The sequence below is a fragment of the Ochotona curzoniae genome, unplaced genomic scaffold, assembly GCF_017591425.1.
Source record: "Ochotona curzoniae isolate NIBS_2020 unplaced genomic scaffold, NIBS_Ocur_1.0 contig_2404, whole genome shotgun sequence".
NCBI lineage: Eukaryota > Metazoa > Chordata > Mammalia > Lagomorpha > Ochotonidae > Ochotona > Ochotona curzoniae.
Genome location: NW_024465451.1, coordinates 3,302,492 through 3,317,099, shown reverse-complemented (window position 1 = coordinate 3,317,099; position 14,608 = coordinate 3,302,492). Strand labels below are relative to the sequence as shown.

The window sequence follows — 14,608 nt, the reverse complement described above, 5'->3', positions numbered from 1 at the left end:
AGTGGGTGTCACCCTGGAGTGCAGGGGAACCCCAGGCACCCCCCCGGGCGGGTGCAGACTGCAATCTGCTGCCACCACCTACCACAATATGTGCCCCCCAGGACCTTTAGAGCCCCGAGAACATGAGCATGGAGAGCAGGCTGGGAAGCAGGTACTGGCTATTCCAACCACTTCCAGCTGTGTGGTCTTGGGGTACAAGTAGACAACCCTGTGAACCCCAGAGGGCAGGCATGCGAAGGCTGAGACAAAGGTCCCCCTGGGCACACAGGAGGGGCCTGGGAAGCCAGAGCAGGACAGCTCCCACTGCACACCCTGCTGCTCCCACACACTTAGCACAGGAAGACACTCCAGAAGGAGTGTCTTCATTTTTGTCTCACCCTAGCCTTAGGGGTCAGGAAGTTTGCAAGGCAATGTAGGGTAAGGTTCAGCATGAAAAGCAAAACTGCCAGGACAGGCAGGGGCCAGGGAGGGGAAGTGCCTGGCCTGAGTTGACACAGCAGACCAAGGGCAGGCCCTGGTGGCCCATCCTCTTGGTTGCCCTTCACCATGCGGCTTTTTCCACTCCCCATCACCCACCAGGTCGTGACAACCCCAGCTGGCCCGCACACGGAAGCCCTCATTTCACTCCCTGGTCCGGGCAATCGATCACGACTCTTCTGGAACTCCGCTTCCATCTGAGAAATGGGCATAACCGCGGTGGGGATGGATGGCCTGGCAGCGCCTGCGAGGATCCCCATCGCACTCCGAGGGCGGGCCGGGAGCCATGACTCAGCCTCAGGCCCCAGGCTGCCCAGCCGGTCCGACCGGCCAGGGATGCAAAGGGGCCGCCCGCCCGCGGGGTGACGGGAAAGGAGGCGGGCCGTGGGCGCGGCGCGCTCAGCCAGGCTCCCAGGCGGCGGGCAGCGAGGATGCGAGCGGGACCCCACGGCGGCCCGCAGCCCCAGGAGCCCCGCTGAAGCCGGCCACGGCGACCCGGCGACCCGAGCACTCGCGACATGGGCCTGCACTTCGGTGAGCGGCGGGGGGCGAGGAGGCAGCTGGGTGGGGGGCGGCGCTACAGCTCGCCCCAGTCCCTTCTGCAGGGGGCAGAGCACTGTGTTGGGAGTCCAAACCCGGAGCAAGGTTTCCTCCCTGGGCCTCAGTTTCCCTAGCAGTGAGAGGGCAGGAGGAGGACAGACAGGTCCCACCATGTTGACACCTTGCCACGGCTTTCTCAGGGAGGGCCCCTGTCACCCCACACGCAGGTGGAAGAAGCAGTGCTGGAAAGGGGACCCAAGCTTGGGTTCTCAGTTTGCACTGCTTGCTCCGGGCAGTCAGCAGGGGGAAAGGACTTGGCCAGCAGGATCTGACCAGAGAAGCCCACCCCATGGGTGCTCTCCCTGCCACAGTGAGGCCGCCCTGTGCTCAAGCGCGCCCAGAGAGTGCCCACTGTCCATACCCGAAGGCCACCCTTTCCCCATGGGTAGAATGGGGACAGGAACAGCTATTTCCAAAGGCTGCTCTGACAGTGCAGTGAGCACCCAAGAGGACAAGGACCAGCCACCATGCCCAGTTCTCCCTGACTGCCCTGAGGCTCTCCATCCAGTGCCGCAGACATGGCCCCCTATGGTGTTTACCTCTGGTCTGTCACCAGTGTCTTGGTCCTGGGCTGCTACTCTTGTTCTTCAGCCCAGCCCCAAGCCAGGTGGTGTCTCTGCTACCAGGCAGGTAGGTGGGTGAGGCAAGGTGGCACCCAGCCCCAGAGAAGGAGCTGTGTGATCCATCCTGCTGGGCCAGCAGTTAATCTTCAAGACACCATTCCAGTTCCACAGTGCCTGTCAGCGCATCCGCCTGACCTCTGCTGCACCTGCTCCGGTCCCAGGAGGACCATGACCGGCCAGTGGACAATCTGGGGCTAGAGGTGCCAGGGACGGGTACACAGCAGGCCAGGGAGTGACCACAGCCCTCCCTGCTTTCTGGGAAGTGTGTCTGAGAAAATCTGGGCTAATGGTTTCTTTCTTTTATTGCTTAAAAGCTGCAAGAAAGGTGGGGAGACTGAAGGAGGTGCTGTTTAGTTCTGGAGGCTGGCCACAGCCATCTCACAAAGCTGGCTGGAGTTGGGGGCTGTGGGGGTCATGAGCTGGTAAGCAGCAAGTCCTCAGGGGCAGAGCCAGGACCCCTGGGGTAATTTCCAGAAAGCAGCTCTGGAATAGTCTGTGCTGCCCACGGAGGGCTCCCGGTCCCTGAGGATGCACTGACAAGTTCTGGGCAGGCGCCTGACCCCTTGGGTGGAACTTGAACCTAAGCAGCCATATCTTTGAACTCCAGCTTCCCCCACTTGTCCCTACCCAACACCCCCTTCCACACACACACATATACCAAGGCCGACTTACTTTTCCCAGTACCCCCAGGGTGGTCCCCGCTGCCCGTCCATGTTCAGGGACCCTCCTTCCCCACAGAGAAACAGGTGGAGTTTCTTATCATCTTATAGATGGAGATTCAGAGGCTTGAGTGCCTTGTCCCGGGTCAGTCAGCTTCTGGTGGTTCAGTCCGGTACCCAGAGGACTGAGGGGCTCCTGTATGCCAATCCCTATCGCAGCCTCAGCTTGGTCCCTGCCTGCTGGACTAGAGGTTCGGGGTGGGGGTGAAGGACCCTCCCTGTGATCATGGATAAGGGAGGGGAGGTTCAGAGTGGACTAGGGACAGGCCCCGCGTGCAGACGCGGGCCTAGGACCTAGCATTCCTCCATACTGCCCAGGCTTTGGGTTCCTCTTCTGCCCAGCAGAATGAGCCAACCCAGGGCCCTGACTGTCCCCACAGGTGCCCTGAGCGTGGGGGACTTCCGGAAGGTTCTGATGAAGACGGGCCTGGTGCTGGTGGTGCTGGGCCACGTGAGCTTCGTCACAGCTGCGCTGCTCCATGGCACGGTGCTGCGCCACGTGGCCGCCCCCCACGATGCCGTGGCTCTGCAGTACTGCGTGGTCAACATTCTGTCAGTCACCTGTGCCATTGCGGTACGACCAAGGTGGCAAGATGGTAGGGTGGTGGGTGGGCGGGAAAGGTTTGAAAGGTCTTCCATGAGTACCCACCAGGGCCCCGGGGTAACTAAGCAGAGAGCCCCAAGCACTAACCCCTGCCCCACCACTGTGTCGAACTGTACCCATCCTTCCAAAACTCTTTGCCTCAGTCTGTTCATCTATAAAATGGGGATGGAAATGGTGTCCACTTGAGAAGGTTCCAATGAGTACTGAATGGGATCATCTCCATAAAGTACACCATGCCTAACACATAGTTGGTGCTCCAAACATTGAGAAATATTCAAGGTACAGTTGGACAAAGGGCAGAAGGAACACTAGGTCAGTTTGGGGGAAGGGTGGGGTCTGGGAAGGTCTCACGAGGGTGGGAGGGTCTCTGAGCTGGGCACTGATGGACCAGTAGGAGTTCACAGCTGGGCTGCAGTGAGCATGACCAGGGGAAGAGGTAGGCTGGGGCCAGCAGGTAGGAAAAGAAGCTGGGATGGCATCCCAGGTCATGGGGCCTGGCAGGTGCAAAGGTGTGGCAGTGAACAAAGCTGGGATCTCTTCTACAGATGCAGAGCTGAGCAGATGCATCCGGCAGGAGCTCAGCAGGGAGGCCTACTCTGTGCTCACTGCTCCATACATGGCAGCTATGACTGGCTGGCCAGGCCCGGCAGATAAAGAAAGGAGGGTGGTACTGTCGACTTGGCAAATCTCTATCCTGCTGGTCAGCAGAGGCAGCCATGAGCCCCCGGGTAGTATCCCTGCTTGAGGTCCATACTTGGAGCAAAATGCCTGCCCCCGCCCCCCTGCTCGGCCCCAAGGCTGAGGTCTGTGAGGACCCAGGGGAGCAGGGCAGTGTCCTTGAACCACTGCACCTGTCTGAAGGGCAGGAGACCCACCGAGGTGGGACAGCCTCGTCTCGGCCTCCCTCAGGGGTTTGCCCATGGCTCACCCATCACAACCTCTCTCTCCCAGGGCAGAATAGAGACCCAATATTTACCCAACCTCCTGGTGCTAGCAAGCAGCCCTGAGCCTGCCTGTGGCTGACCCGAGGGCGCAGCCAGCAAAGCAGCAGCAGGACCCGGCCCAGAGCGGCTGAGGCATTTGGCTCAGTGAATCCAAGCCATGGTTGGGAGCCCGGAGTGGTAGCCTAGAGGCTACAGTCTTTGCCTTACATGTGCCGGATCCAATATGGGTGCCGGTTCTAATCCAGGTAGCTCCACTTCCCATCCAGCTCCCTGCTTGTGGCCTGAGAATGTAGTGGAAGACAGCCCAGGGCCTTGGGACCCTGCACCCACGTGAGACATTCCTGGCTCCTGGCTTCAGATCAGCTCAACTCCATTGTGACCATGTGGGGAGTGAACAAGTGGGTGAAGGATCTTTCTCTTTGTCTCTGCTCTCTCTATAAATTTTACTTTCTAATAAAAATAAATAAAGCTTAAAAAAAAAATGCCATGGCTGGGCCAGCCTCCACGGCTCCATCCCAGGCCTGGTCCCCAAGGAGGAAGCTGGGCTGGCCAGAAAGCAGCTGCTGGGCTGCTCTGGCAAGCCTGGCTGGGAATGGGCAGGGCTGGCAGGCAGGGGCATCCTGAGGCAGCCCGCCGTGCACTTGCCAGGATTGGGGGCTCTATGCTATAACACAGCCTGGTTTGTCTTCCTCTAACAATTTCTTGCCACTTGCTTTCCTCCCCGACCTTTTTCACTCCAGGGAGCTGTGCCCATACACCCTGGGTGGGCATGCTCCCCAGAGTGCATCTGCAGGCAGGTGGGAGCCACAGGCCCTGACTCAGACTCAACAGCTTGGCAGAGGGGAGTCACGGAAGAGGGAGTGGGCAGGGACAACCATGCTCTGGAAATGTCCTTCTACGGCCAGTCCAGTGCCTCGGTGGCGATGGAAGTGAGGCCCACACTTGGGGTGCCGGGGCCTGGGCGCTCTCCAGGTGGTCCTGACCACTCCACCTGCCACCTGCTCCCCTCCAGGTCATCACAGCTGGCATTGCAGCTATCGTGTTGTCACGCTACCTCCCCAGCACCCCTCTGGTATGTGGCACCCCTGGGGAGCTCAGGCAAGGCTGAGCAGGGGGAGCGGGAGGGGGGCAGGGCACCGTGCAGCAAGGGCCTGGCGGCTGTGGGGTCCCAGCCCTGCATCCCCTGACCAGTGCGGCCTCCCTCCTGCAGCGCTGGGCAGCATTCAGCTCCAGTGTGACCTGCGCTCTCCTCTCTCTGACCTGCGCCCTGGGCCTCCTGGCCTCCATCGCCGTGACCTTTGCCACCCAGGGCCGAGCCCTGCTGGCTGCCTGCACTTTTGGGAAGCCTGAAGTACTGGCACTGTCCCCCGATTGTCCCTTTGATCCCACACGCATTTACGTGAGTGCCTCTGCTGGGGCCGGGCGGGCACGGTCCAGGTGCTGCATGGCAGGGGGAGGGTGGGGGTGGCCAAGGGACCACAGAGCCCACTCACGTTGGCTTCCACGGTTCCACAGAGCTCCAGCCTGTGCCTCTGGGGTATTGCACTCATCCTGTGTGTGGCTGAGAGCGTGTTTGCCGTGCGCTGCTCTCAGCTCACCCACCAACTGCTAGAACTGAAGCCCTGGTGGGGGAGAAGCAGACACTATGCGGTGAGTCCCCCCATGGTGGTCCTGACTCCCCGTCATTCTGGATGAGGTCCCACCTCCAAAATTGGAACCAAAGCAGAGCAGGGGTGGGGGCAGTGCGTGGAGGGTCAGGCAGGGTCAAGGCTCTCCTGGGCCAGGGAAGGGTCTGGAGGAAGGGCAAGGGGCAGCAAGGCTCCACCTGACACCAACCCTGGGTCCTAGAGCTGGCCCCACTTACCCTCAGAGATCCATCCCCCCACCTCACTTCAGAGGAGACCCTGGCCCAGATCCCCACAGACTTGGCAGTTTGGGTGTCTCTGCAGGTGCAGGAGAACGTGGAGCCCACCGAGGGCCAGGATCTGCTGAGCAGTACCCCGTCTGTGCCTCTGACCCTCTGAGAGCCAACGCCTTGCCTGGGCCCTGCAGTTGCTGCACCCACGTCCACACCAAGGGGGACCAAGCCAGGTGTCCTAGAGCCTTCCAGGGAGGTCCCAGAGTGTGGGGCCTGCTCCCGGCCACCCAGCCCACTGCACTGAGACGAGACTTTATTGTGAAGTTATTAAAAAGGACACAGATGCTCCGAGTAGTTGCATGCACGGGGTAGAGGGCTGGGAGCGGGGCTCGGCCAGGGGGCTGTGCAGCTCTCCACATGGGCTAAGGTGCGGGTGCCCAGCTGCCCGTGGGGCTGTGTGTGCACTGCAGGAGGGTGACAGACAGGGGTCCTGGAGCTGTGTGTGGCTGCCTGTGCTCATCCACGTGCTGGGACAAGGCAGGGTACACTGGAGCCTGCAGCCCATGTGGGTTGGGATCCCAGGGCAGCCCCAGGCAGGAGAGCTACCCCCCCCCCCAGGAAGGGGGTGAGACCCCCTTGCAGGCAGGGTAGGATGTGTTAAGCAAGCTTTTTCCCAGGCCCCTCATTGCTCTCCCCAACCCCGCAGCACACCGCTGGAATCCCGCTCTCCCCACCTCCCCTACACAGGGCTCTCTTCTGTCCAGCTGGGAGACCAGCAAGCCAGCAGGGAGCCTGGCTACGGTGGGTGGACAGGGGCCAGCTGATTTGGGTAAAGGAGCCCGCTGCATGTGCTGGCGCTCTCTCTCTCTCTCTCTCTCTCTCTCTCTCTCTCTCTCTCTCTCTCTCTTTCTCATGCTTGGACCCTGGGAAGGGGGCTGCAGAACTCCCTTTGCCAGCACTACACCCCTCCCCGGGTCCCAGGGCAGGCCTGCAGACCCCATTCCGCGTCTAGCCCCCCGTCTAGCGCCTGGACAGACACAAGGAGAAGGAAGCCGGGAAGGCAGGGAGCAGGGGACTCGGGCTGCGGGCTCTCAGAACTGGGAGGCGCTGCTCGGGTCGCACTGCAGCAGGCGCACGATGGACGGGTCGCTCTTGGCCCCACGGATGAACTCCTCCAGGGAAAGCTTGCCTGCGAACCAGAGGAGCCGTGATGAGGATGCCGGCTGCGGCGGCAGCAGCAACCGCGACCCAGGACGCGTCGTGCAGAGGGGCAGGGGAGGGGAGCCCGCCCCACCCGCTCACCATCGTTGTTCGTGTCCATCTGGCGGAAGATCTTCTCGGTCCTCTTCTCCGGGGTCGACTCGTCCTCAGGCATCTTCATCACGGACGAAACCATCTTGTAAATGGCCTGGGGGGCGGGAGGAGAAGGTAGGAGTCAGAGGAGCCCGTCTGAGCCCCCTACCCAAGACATGTTTGCAGCTGGGGTGGGGGGGGGGGTTCTGCAGGGGAGGGCACTGCGAATGGGCTTTTGGAGAGTTTTGCTGGCAGAGGGCGCTTTGCACGAGCGGGCCTGCGGTGTGGAAGCTCGAGAAGGGGGTCGGCAGAGATGTGGGGAGTCTAGGACACCAGGCTGCTCGTGCCCGGGACGAGGTGCCTAGTGGATGCAGAGATGCCGCACCCACCCAGCGTCGGCCCAAGGGGTGGCACTGGGCTTGCTGCGCTGCCTGCGGCCGGCAGGGGGCGCGGGGCCGCGTCCGGGGCTGGAGGCAGGTGGAACCCAGAGGGGGCGGGAACATTATGCAAACGAATGCAAATTGGCATCCGCTGTGGGGCGAGGACAACCTGTTCCCTGCTGGGCAGAGGGAGTTCCCGTGGAGACCCGAAGGAGACGCTTGCAATAACCCTGGGAAGCACGCGCGGCTTGGCCTGAGGAATGGGCTGAGTGAGACCAAGGACCGGATCTGTCGGTCGCATTGGTCTTTCAGCTTTATCAGACCAACACCTCCTCCAGGAAGCCTCCCACCTCCCATCCCATAAACTTCCCCTGCCTGCGATCCCATCTCAGCCCCCACACTGGTCTCTTCCAGCCGCTTTCCTGGGCTCCGTCCCCCATACGCTGTCTCTCTGAGCTTTTTGCAAGTACAGATCTCCACCGCCACGTCCGCAGCCCAGCACGCGGCCCCCGCACTCCATCAGGCTCAGGCCTCCCGCCAGACCCAGAGAGCCCCTTCTGGAGGCTGCCCCACGCTCCTTCTGCTGCCGCCCACTCCTCCTTGGGGCTCACTTTACACGAGGCTTTCTTGGCAAGGCCTTCTCTGACCCACCCCACCACCACCACCACCCTTGCAGTACTTCTGTCTCGGTAGGACTGATCCAAGAACCGGGCACCTGTGGTCAGCACCCATATCCCCATGCAGCACCTGGCAGGGACACCCCTGTTTATTATTTTTTTTATTATTCTTATTTTCATTGGAAAGGCAGATATACAGAGAAGAGAGACAGAGAGGAAGATCTTCTGTCCGATAATTCACTCCCCAAGTGAGCACAACGGCCGATGCTATGCCGATCCGAAGCCAGGAGCCCCCTCTGGGTCTCCCACGCGGGTGCAGGGTCCCAAAGCTTTGGGCCGTCCTCAACTGCTTTCCCAGGCCACAGGCAGGGAGCTGGAAGGGAAGCGGGGCTGCCAGGATTAGAACCGGCGCCCATATGGGATACCGGGCGTTCAAGGCGAGGACCTTAACCACTTGCACCGCGCCAGGCCAACACCCCTGTTTAGAGACCAACTGCCCCAAGCTCCATGTCCAAGCCATCCACCCCTGACATTCAGGACACCATCTGCTGGCTACTGGCCTCTCCACCAGTGGGGTGATTCTGTCACAACAGGCGCCATGGCCAGCTTTGGCCTGGACAACCCGCTTGGCCACCTGGTAGAGGATGTTTGCTCAGCACCAAGTCCTTTAGATGCACCCATTTTCCAGAAAGGAAAATAAGTTGGGTGGAGAGAGAGAGAGATGGAGGGAAGGGCAGGAGTTGTGCACACAGCATTCCACATCAAGTGCCAGTCCTGCACAGCCACTTGATCTCCATGAGCCTCAGTGGCCCCATCCATAATGGCACCTCCCTCCTGCGCCCTGTGTCAGAGGACTCCATGCGACCATGCACATGGAGTAGTGGCTGGCTATAGTAGCCATCCCTAAACAGCAGCTCCTGTTATGTCCATGGGCTCATGAGGTTCCCCCATCCACTCAGTCCCCTCCCCATCCCTCCAGATGTCACCTTTGCCCGCAGTCACTGCACATTTCTCTCTTACCACAGCAAAGGCACCTAGAGACCCAGCCTCTCCCTGCCCAAGGTGCCCACTGCCAGCCCAGGGCCAGCTCCTGAGAAGGACTGAGCAGCAACTGTCCCCTCCCTTGGCAACAGCCCTTCTCCTGGGCCTCTTAATTCATTGTTCGGACTTGCTGCTGGCCTCAGTGTCGCCAGAGCCGCCTCGCCATTAATCAGGCCCTGCAGTTGGCAGAGTGCTGTCTGCTCCGACTGTCTGGGGGCTCCTGGGCTGCCAGCAAGGAGGCCAGATACCAGGGAGCAGAGAGCACAGGGGTCTCAGAGGGGCCCGTGGAAGGGGCTGGCATGATGGTTCCGGCAGGCCTCAGGGTCTCCTGGTGCAGCCCTCACCCAATGGGAGGTGCCCTGCTGCTCCCATCAGCAAACCCAGAGCTACCTGCCACCCCCGCAGCCAACCACTGAAGCTAATATTTGGTCCACAGGACAAAACGAGGATCGTGGAGGCTTCCTGGCCCACACCTGCTCGATGCAGAAGGGAAGGAGCCAAGAACTTGGCTCAGCTGGGAGGCAGGAACACACAGGGGCCCTTCAGAGTGGCCAGAAAGGACACCCTGTGACCGCAAAGACATGGGGGGGGTGGCAGAAATCACTGAGGGGCACCAGCACTGGCCCAGTGCCAGCTGCATGCCCTGTCCCGCTTCAAGGCCCAACAGCTTCCACTCCACAGCTGACGAAACATTCAGGCACCCGGTGGGCAATTCGCTCAACAAGTCAGCAGCGCCCAAAGCCAGGCTGTCCTCAGGGCTGGGCTGCTGGGCTATGCGGCAGGGCCTGGAAGGACCTCTGAGGAAGTGCCTGTGTGCTGCACAGGGACTGGAGTTGGGTCCCTACATCTCATTGGGTCAGCATCACTGGCCCCAGCCAAGAGGTAGGGTCAGCTCCAGCTCTGAACTGGAAGTCAGCACTCTTGACTGAGGACCAGAGCCATCACAGGAAGATGCTGTGGAGGCTGGGGATGCAACCCAGGAGGGTAAGCCGTGGCTTGGGATGCTGGCATCCCATGTCAGAGTGCCTGGCATTGAGTTCTGCCTCTGCTTCCCTTCTGGCTTCCTGCGAATGCATATCCGGAAGGCAGCAGGAATGCAGGTTCTGCGGCCCACATAAGATGGAGCTAGAGTTCCTAGCTCCTGGCTTTGACCTGGCACAGCGACTGGGGCATCTGAGCAGAGATCCAGCAGATGCAAGATCTCTCTCATTCTATCATTCCACCTTTCAAGTATATAAAAACAAATTAGTGTTTGAGCCTGACATTATAGCCTAGTAACTAAATCCTCACCTTGCATCCACTGGGATCCCAGATGGGCGCCAGTTCATATCCTGGCTGCGCCACTTCCCTTCCAGCCCTCTGCTTGTCATGTGGGAGACCCGGAGGAAGCTCCTGGCTCCTGGCTTTAAATCAGCTCAGCTGTGGCTGTTGTGGCCACTTGGGAAGTGAACCCGCAGATGGATCTCTCTGTATTTCCTTTTCTCTGCCTTTCCAATAAAATAATTAATTAATTAATATTTCAAAAATTGTTCTGTATGATGCTCTGATTTTGACTCTGCTTACCTGCTGTGTGACTTTGGGAAAATCACTCCACCTCTCTGAATTTCATGGGGTGGTCGAAAGGAGGTAGTGAACACCTGGCTATAAGTTCCTTCCTCAGGGGACCCCACATCAGTTAGCTGGAAGGTGGCTGGGTATCCAGAAGTCGCGTGGACAGTGGAGCCAATCTGCCCACTCACAGGCTGTGTGGCCATGGGCATGCTTTATCCCCCTGGGCACCAGAGGACAGAGAAAACATCCCTGGCTTGTGCTCTACAGAAAGCCAAGTTAGGAGAGGCAAAGAAAAGCTGAGGACCCTTCCAGATCAAAGGGACTAACCAAGACATGACAGGAAAACACAGGCCATGACCCTCTAACCAGAGGAGAGAAAAACAAATATGATGGAGACACTTGGCAGAGCCGGCATATCTAAATGAGACAACTGCATTGTTTCGATGCTAATTGCTCTTCAATAATCACATTACAGGTTATGTAAGAGAACGCCCTGATTCTTAAGAAACGCATCCTAGTATATTCAGGGGTAAAGGCTCCGTGTTCAGAGCAAAGCATCCCCCACAGTGGTTGGCATGCACACACACCACGGGGACCAAGCCACAGTGACGAGCCTCTCACCTGTGACTGGTCAAAGCGAGCTGAGAGTTTACCCAACTTTGCTTTAAATCCACGATGATTTTATTTTTCTACTAAAGAACTTCAATGGGGTTGTAGAATTGCACCTACCACATGTGCCCCTGGAGAGGAGGATTAAAAGGAGTGGCGGCTACAAGCCCCCAGGCCCACCTGCACAATCTCCAGCATCTCCTCGCGGCTGATGTAGCCGTTGCCGTCCAGGTCGTACATGCTGAAGGCCCACATGAGCTTCTGCTCCAGGCGGCCGCGTGAGGTCACGCTGAGCGCGATGATGAACTCCCGGAAGTCGATCGTGCCATCGCTGTTGGTGTCAAAGGTGCGGAAGACGTGCTCGGCGAACTTGGAGGCGTCGCCGTAGGGAAAGAAGTTGGCGTAGATCTTCTTGAACTCGTCCACGTTGAGGATGCCCGTGGGACAGTCCTTGAGGAAGCCCTTGTACCATTCCTGCAGCTCCAGCTCCGAAAACTCCGTGTTCTCCCGCAGGTCCTGCAGCATCTCGGGCCGCAGCTTGCTGTTCTGCTTGCCCATGGCCACTGAGCCAAGTCCCACCTGGGTCCCCAAGAGGGTCAAGGGACACAGAGGAGCCATCAGGTCCTGTTGACCACTCAGGCCCCCTGCAGATCTCTCTCTCTCTCACACACACACACAGAGCCTCTCCTTAGACCTGGCCCAAGGTCACAGAGCCTGCACCTGGGTGTGCTGCCTCTGGTACAATCTCCACCAGGCCTCCCTAGCGCTGGCTGCTCCCTGGGATCACAGCTGGAGAGGAAGGAAGGGAGGGAGGCTCACACCCACTGAAACCCCTCGTGGTGCCAGCCATACATCATACATCATCAAGCATACATCATTGCTACCTCTCAAGCAGGTGTTGGGGGAGTCTCCCCATTTTTCAGATGTGAAATCAGATTTAGGCAGTCAGGTTGCCCTGCTATGGCACAATGGGGTGGCTCCCCAGGGAGGGCACAGGGACCTCCCCCCTCTTCCCCATCACTGCTCCCTCTCTGCCTCCCACACACCTGCTCACCACAAAACACACCTGTGGCCCAGATGCTGCCCCGCTTCCAGGGCCACAGGTGTGCCTCACAAGAGGCAGTGTGGAAGCAGTGTTGGCCTGGGTTCTGGAGCCAGATCACCAGAAGTAGAATTCCCCAGACTGTCTTTTAGCAGCTGTGTGACCTTGGGTAAGTCCCTTACATGCTCTGTGCCACAGCTGTAATGAGGGGAGGGGACACTGGTAACAGTTCTGACCCCATAGGATCATGATGGGGAGTCAGTAGGTGGACGCATGCGTGGTACTTAAGAGGCATGCCTGCACAGGTAAGCGCTACGTAAGTGTTAAATAAATAAAAACGATTGACGTATGCCCAGATGCACCCGAGACACACGCATGGCCCTGTGCAAACAAGGCTGACACATACCACTGTAACCCTGTCACACACACAGCAGCCCACACCCCATCCACAGGGCTCTGGACCCCCCTTCTCACCCCTGCACACATGACAGCCTCTCCTCCAGCTCCACAACCCTGACACAGGGCACCACGCACAACCCCCACACCCCAGGCAGCAAGACACAGCAGCCCACGACCCCACATGTCTCGCACACCATCACATGCCCACTCGCATGCCGACACCTCTCACATGGCCAGCCACACGTGGGACCTCCAGGCACCCCTGCCATCTTTCTTTCTTTCTTTGGGGTGCTGCCAGATCCCGGAAGAATGAACTACAGGCTTTCTTCCACCTCTGTCACTGAGCACCCCAGTCCAACCCACTCTCCCCCAACACTCACCTATCTTCTGTTCCCCCAGATCCCTTCAGTGCAAGAGGCTGGCTCAGGCAGTCCCCAAAAGGGATGTAAGGGTGTGTGCCAGGGATCCCCAACAGGCTCATACTCCAAGCAGTGAGTGAGCAGGCAGAGGGGGTTCCTACAGGGTGCCTGGGTCCCGTGCACACATGGGTGGGTGCGGGTGTGAGAACACTCGTGTGCCCACATAGCCTGGGTCTCCCTGTGTCTCTGCCGTGCCTGTACATCAGATGTTCATGCGCTGATGTGACCAGTTAATGCAAGGGGAATGTGCCCGACTGGCCATTGGGGGCACCTGCGTGTGCACGAACCCATGTCCCTCCTGTCGCCATCAGCCTGTTTTCCCCTGGCTGAAGATCCCACTGAACAAGTATGGGGAGTGACTGCATATGCTGGGGCAGGGGAGTGTGTCCACCCCCCTCTACTCCCGGACTCAAGGGCCAAGCAACTGGGTCACCAGGGCGGTGGGGAGAGAGACGTGCTGGCCAGGGGAGCTCCTCCAGCGCGTCCTCTTCGCTCCCACCCTCACAGCCGCCCCTCCTCATCGGAAGACTCTGGAGTCCTGCGGAGCCCCCGGGCCCCAAAATGAAAAGAATCCCCCAGCTCAACCTGAGACAGCCATCCCGGTGACCCCTCCAATTTCCCCCACCCACCCATCCCCTCCCTGGCTCTGGCCCTGAACCGCCCCCAGCCCTTCGGCGCAGGGAGAGCGCTTGGAGCCTGCCCCCTCCTGGAGGGGGCGCGCTGGGCGGCCGACCCGCGGTTCCCGGGTGCAGGGGGCCCCCTCGGCGGTCAGCACCCTGGAGAGCGCCCCGGTTCCCCGTGGGAGTCCCCGGCGCCGCCGGCGGGGTGTCCAGACGCCCCGGGGGTGCGTGCAGCAGCGGCGCCGGGGGAAGCCCTGGACGTGGTCCCCGACTGTGGGAAAGCTCCCTCCCCGCGTCGCTGGCCCCGACCGGAGCAGCCCCCACTCACCCAGCCACGCCGAGACACCGACTGCGCAGGGAAGGCGGCGCTGCTGCGGCGCGCGGCGGCAGAGGCGGCCGGAGGGGCGGGCGGGCCTGCGAGGGAGACGCCCCGCGGCGTTGGCCCTCCCCTCGGGGGTCCCCCCCAGCCCCGGGGAGCGCCAGGCTCCGCCCCGAGAGGGGAGGGGACGCCCTCACTCCCCCGGGCCCCTCTCCAGGACTTGCTTTACCCCTGGGTGCTGGGGGTGGAGGATGAGGGGGGCAGTGTGCAGGGCCGAGGCCCCCCCGCGTCTCTGGGGCCGCGCGACTCGAGATTGGAGGGGCTGTCGATGACGAGGCCTCTTTGCCAAGCTGGGACCGGCCAGGTGCACCCCACTGTCCCCGCCCGGGCGCCTCGAGGGCAGAATCCTGACCTCGGACTCTTGCTGACCCTAGCGCAGCCCCAACTCCAGAGCTGAGCCGGGGGCTGCTCGGAAAGGAGAGGGGAGGGGCGC

General features: G+C 60.4%; 2 protein-coding genes across 2 annotated transcripts; one reads left to right on the top strand and one right to left on the bottom strand.

Moving 5' to 3' along the window:
• The first annotated feature begins 763 nt into the window (after positions 1-763).
• Positions 764-5,991, top strand: TMEM54 (transmembrane protein 54). The gene is made up of 6 exons (XM_040974039.1): positions 764-1,011; positions 2,765-2,993; positions 4,980-5,039; positions 5,178-5,366; positions 5,483-5,617; positions 5,917-5,991. The coding sequence occupies exons 1-6, from the start codon at positions 764-766 to the stop codon at positions 5,989-5,991; spliced, it is 936 nt and encodes a 311-aa protein (XP_040829973.1).
• An 880-nt stretch (positions 5,992-6,871) lies between these two features.
• HPCA (hippocalcin) lies at positions 6,872-14,165 on the bottom strand. The gene is made up of 4 exons (XM_040974159.1): positions 14,125-14,165; positions 11,497-11,895; positions 7,128-7,233; positions 6,872-7,014 (listed from the first exon to the last, which is right to left on the bottom strand). Exons 2-4 carry the CDS (start codon positions 11,872-11,874, stop codon positions 6,917-6,919), a joined length of 582 nt encoding a protein of 193 aa, XP_040830093.1. The 5' UTR covers positions 11,875-11,895; positions 14,125-14,165; the 3' UTR covers positions 6,872-6,916.
• Between the last annotated feature and the right edge of the window lie 443 nt (positions 14,166-14,608).

Excerpts from the sequence above, each read along its gene's own strand:
- HPCA (XM_040974159.1), bottom strand. The coding sequence starts at position 11,874 with ATGGGCAAGCAGAACAGCAAGCTGCGGCCCGAGATGCTGCAGGACCTG. Across the intron at positions 7,234-11,496 it reads AGATGCTGGAGATTGTGCAG|GCCATTTACAAGATGGTTTC; the intron begins GTGGGCCTGGGG and ends CCCGCCCCCCAG. Across the intron at positions 7,015-7,127 it reads GATGGACACGAACAACGATG|GCAAGCTTTCCCTGGAGGAG; the intron begins GTGAGCGGGTGG and ends TCTGGTTCGCAG.
- TMEM54 (XM_040974039.1), top strand. The coding sequence starts at position 764 with ATGACTCAGCCTCAGGCCCCAGGCTGCCCAGCCGGTCCGACCGGCCAG. Across the intron at positions 2,994-4,979 it reads CAGTCACCTGTGCCATTGCG|GTCATCACAGCTGGCATTGC; the intron begins GTACGACCAAGG and ends GCTCCCCTCCAG. Across the intron at positions 5,040-5,177 it reads ACCTCCCCAGCACCCCTCTG|CGCTGGGCAGCATTCAGCTC; the intron begins GTATGTGGCACC and ends TCCCTCCTGCAG.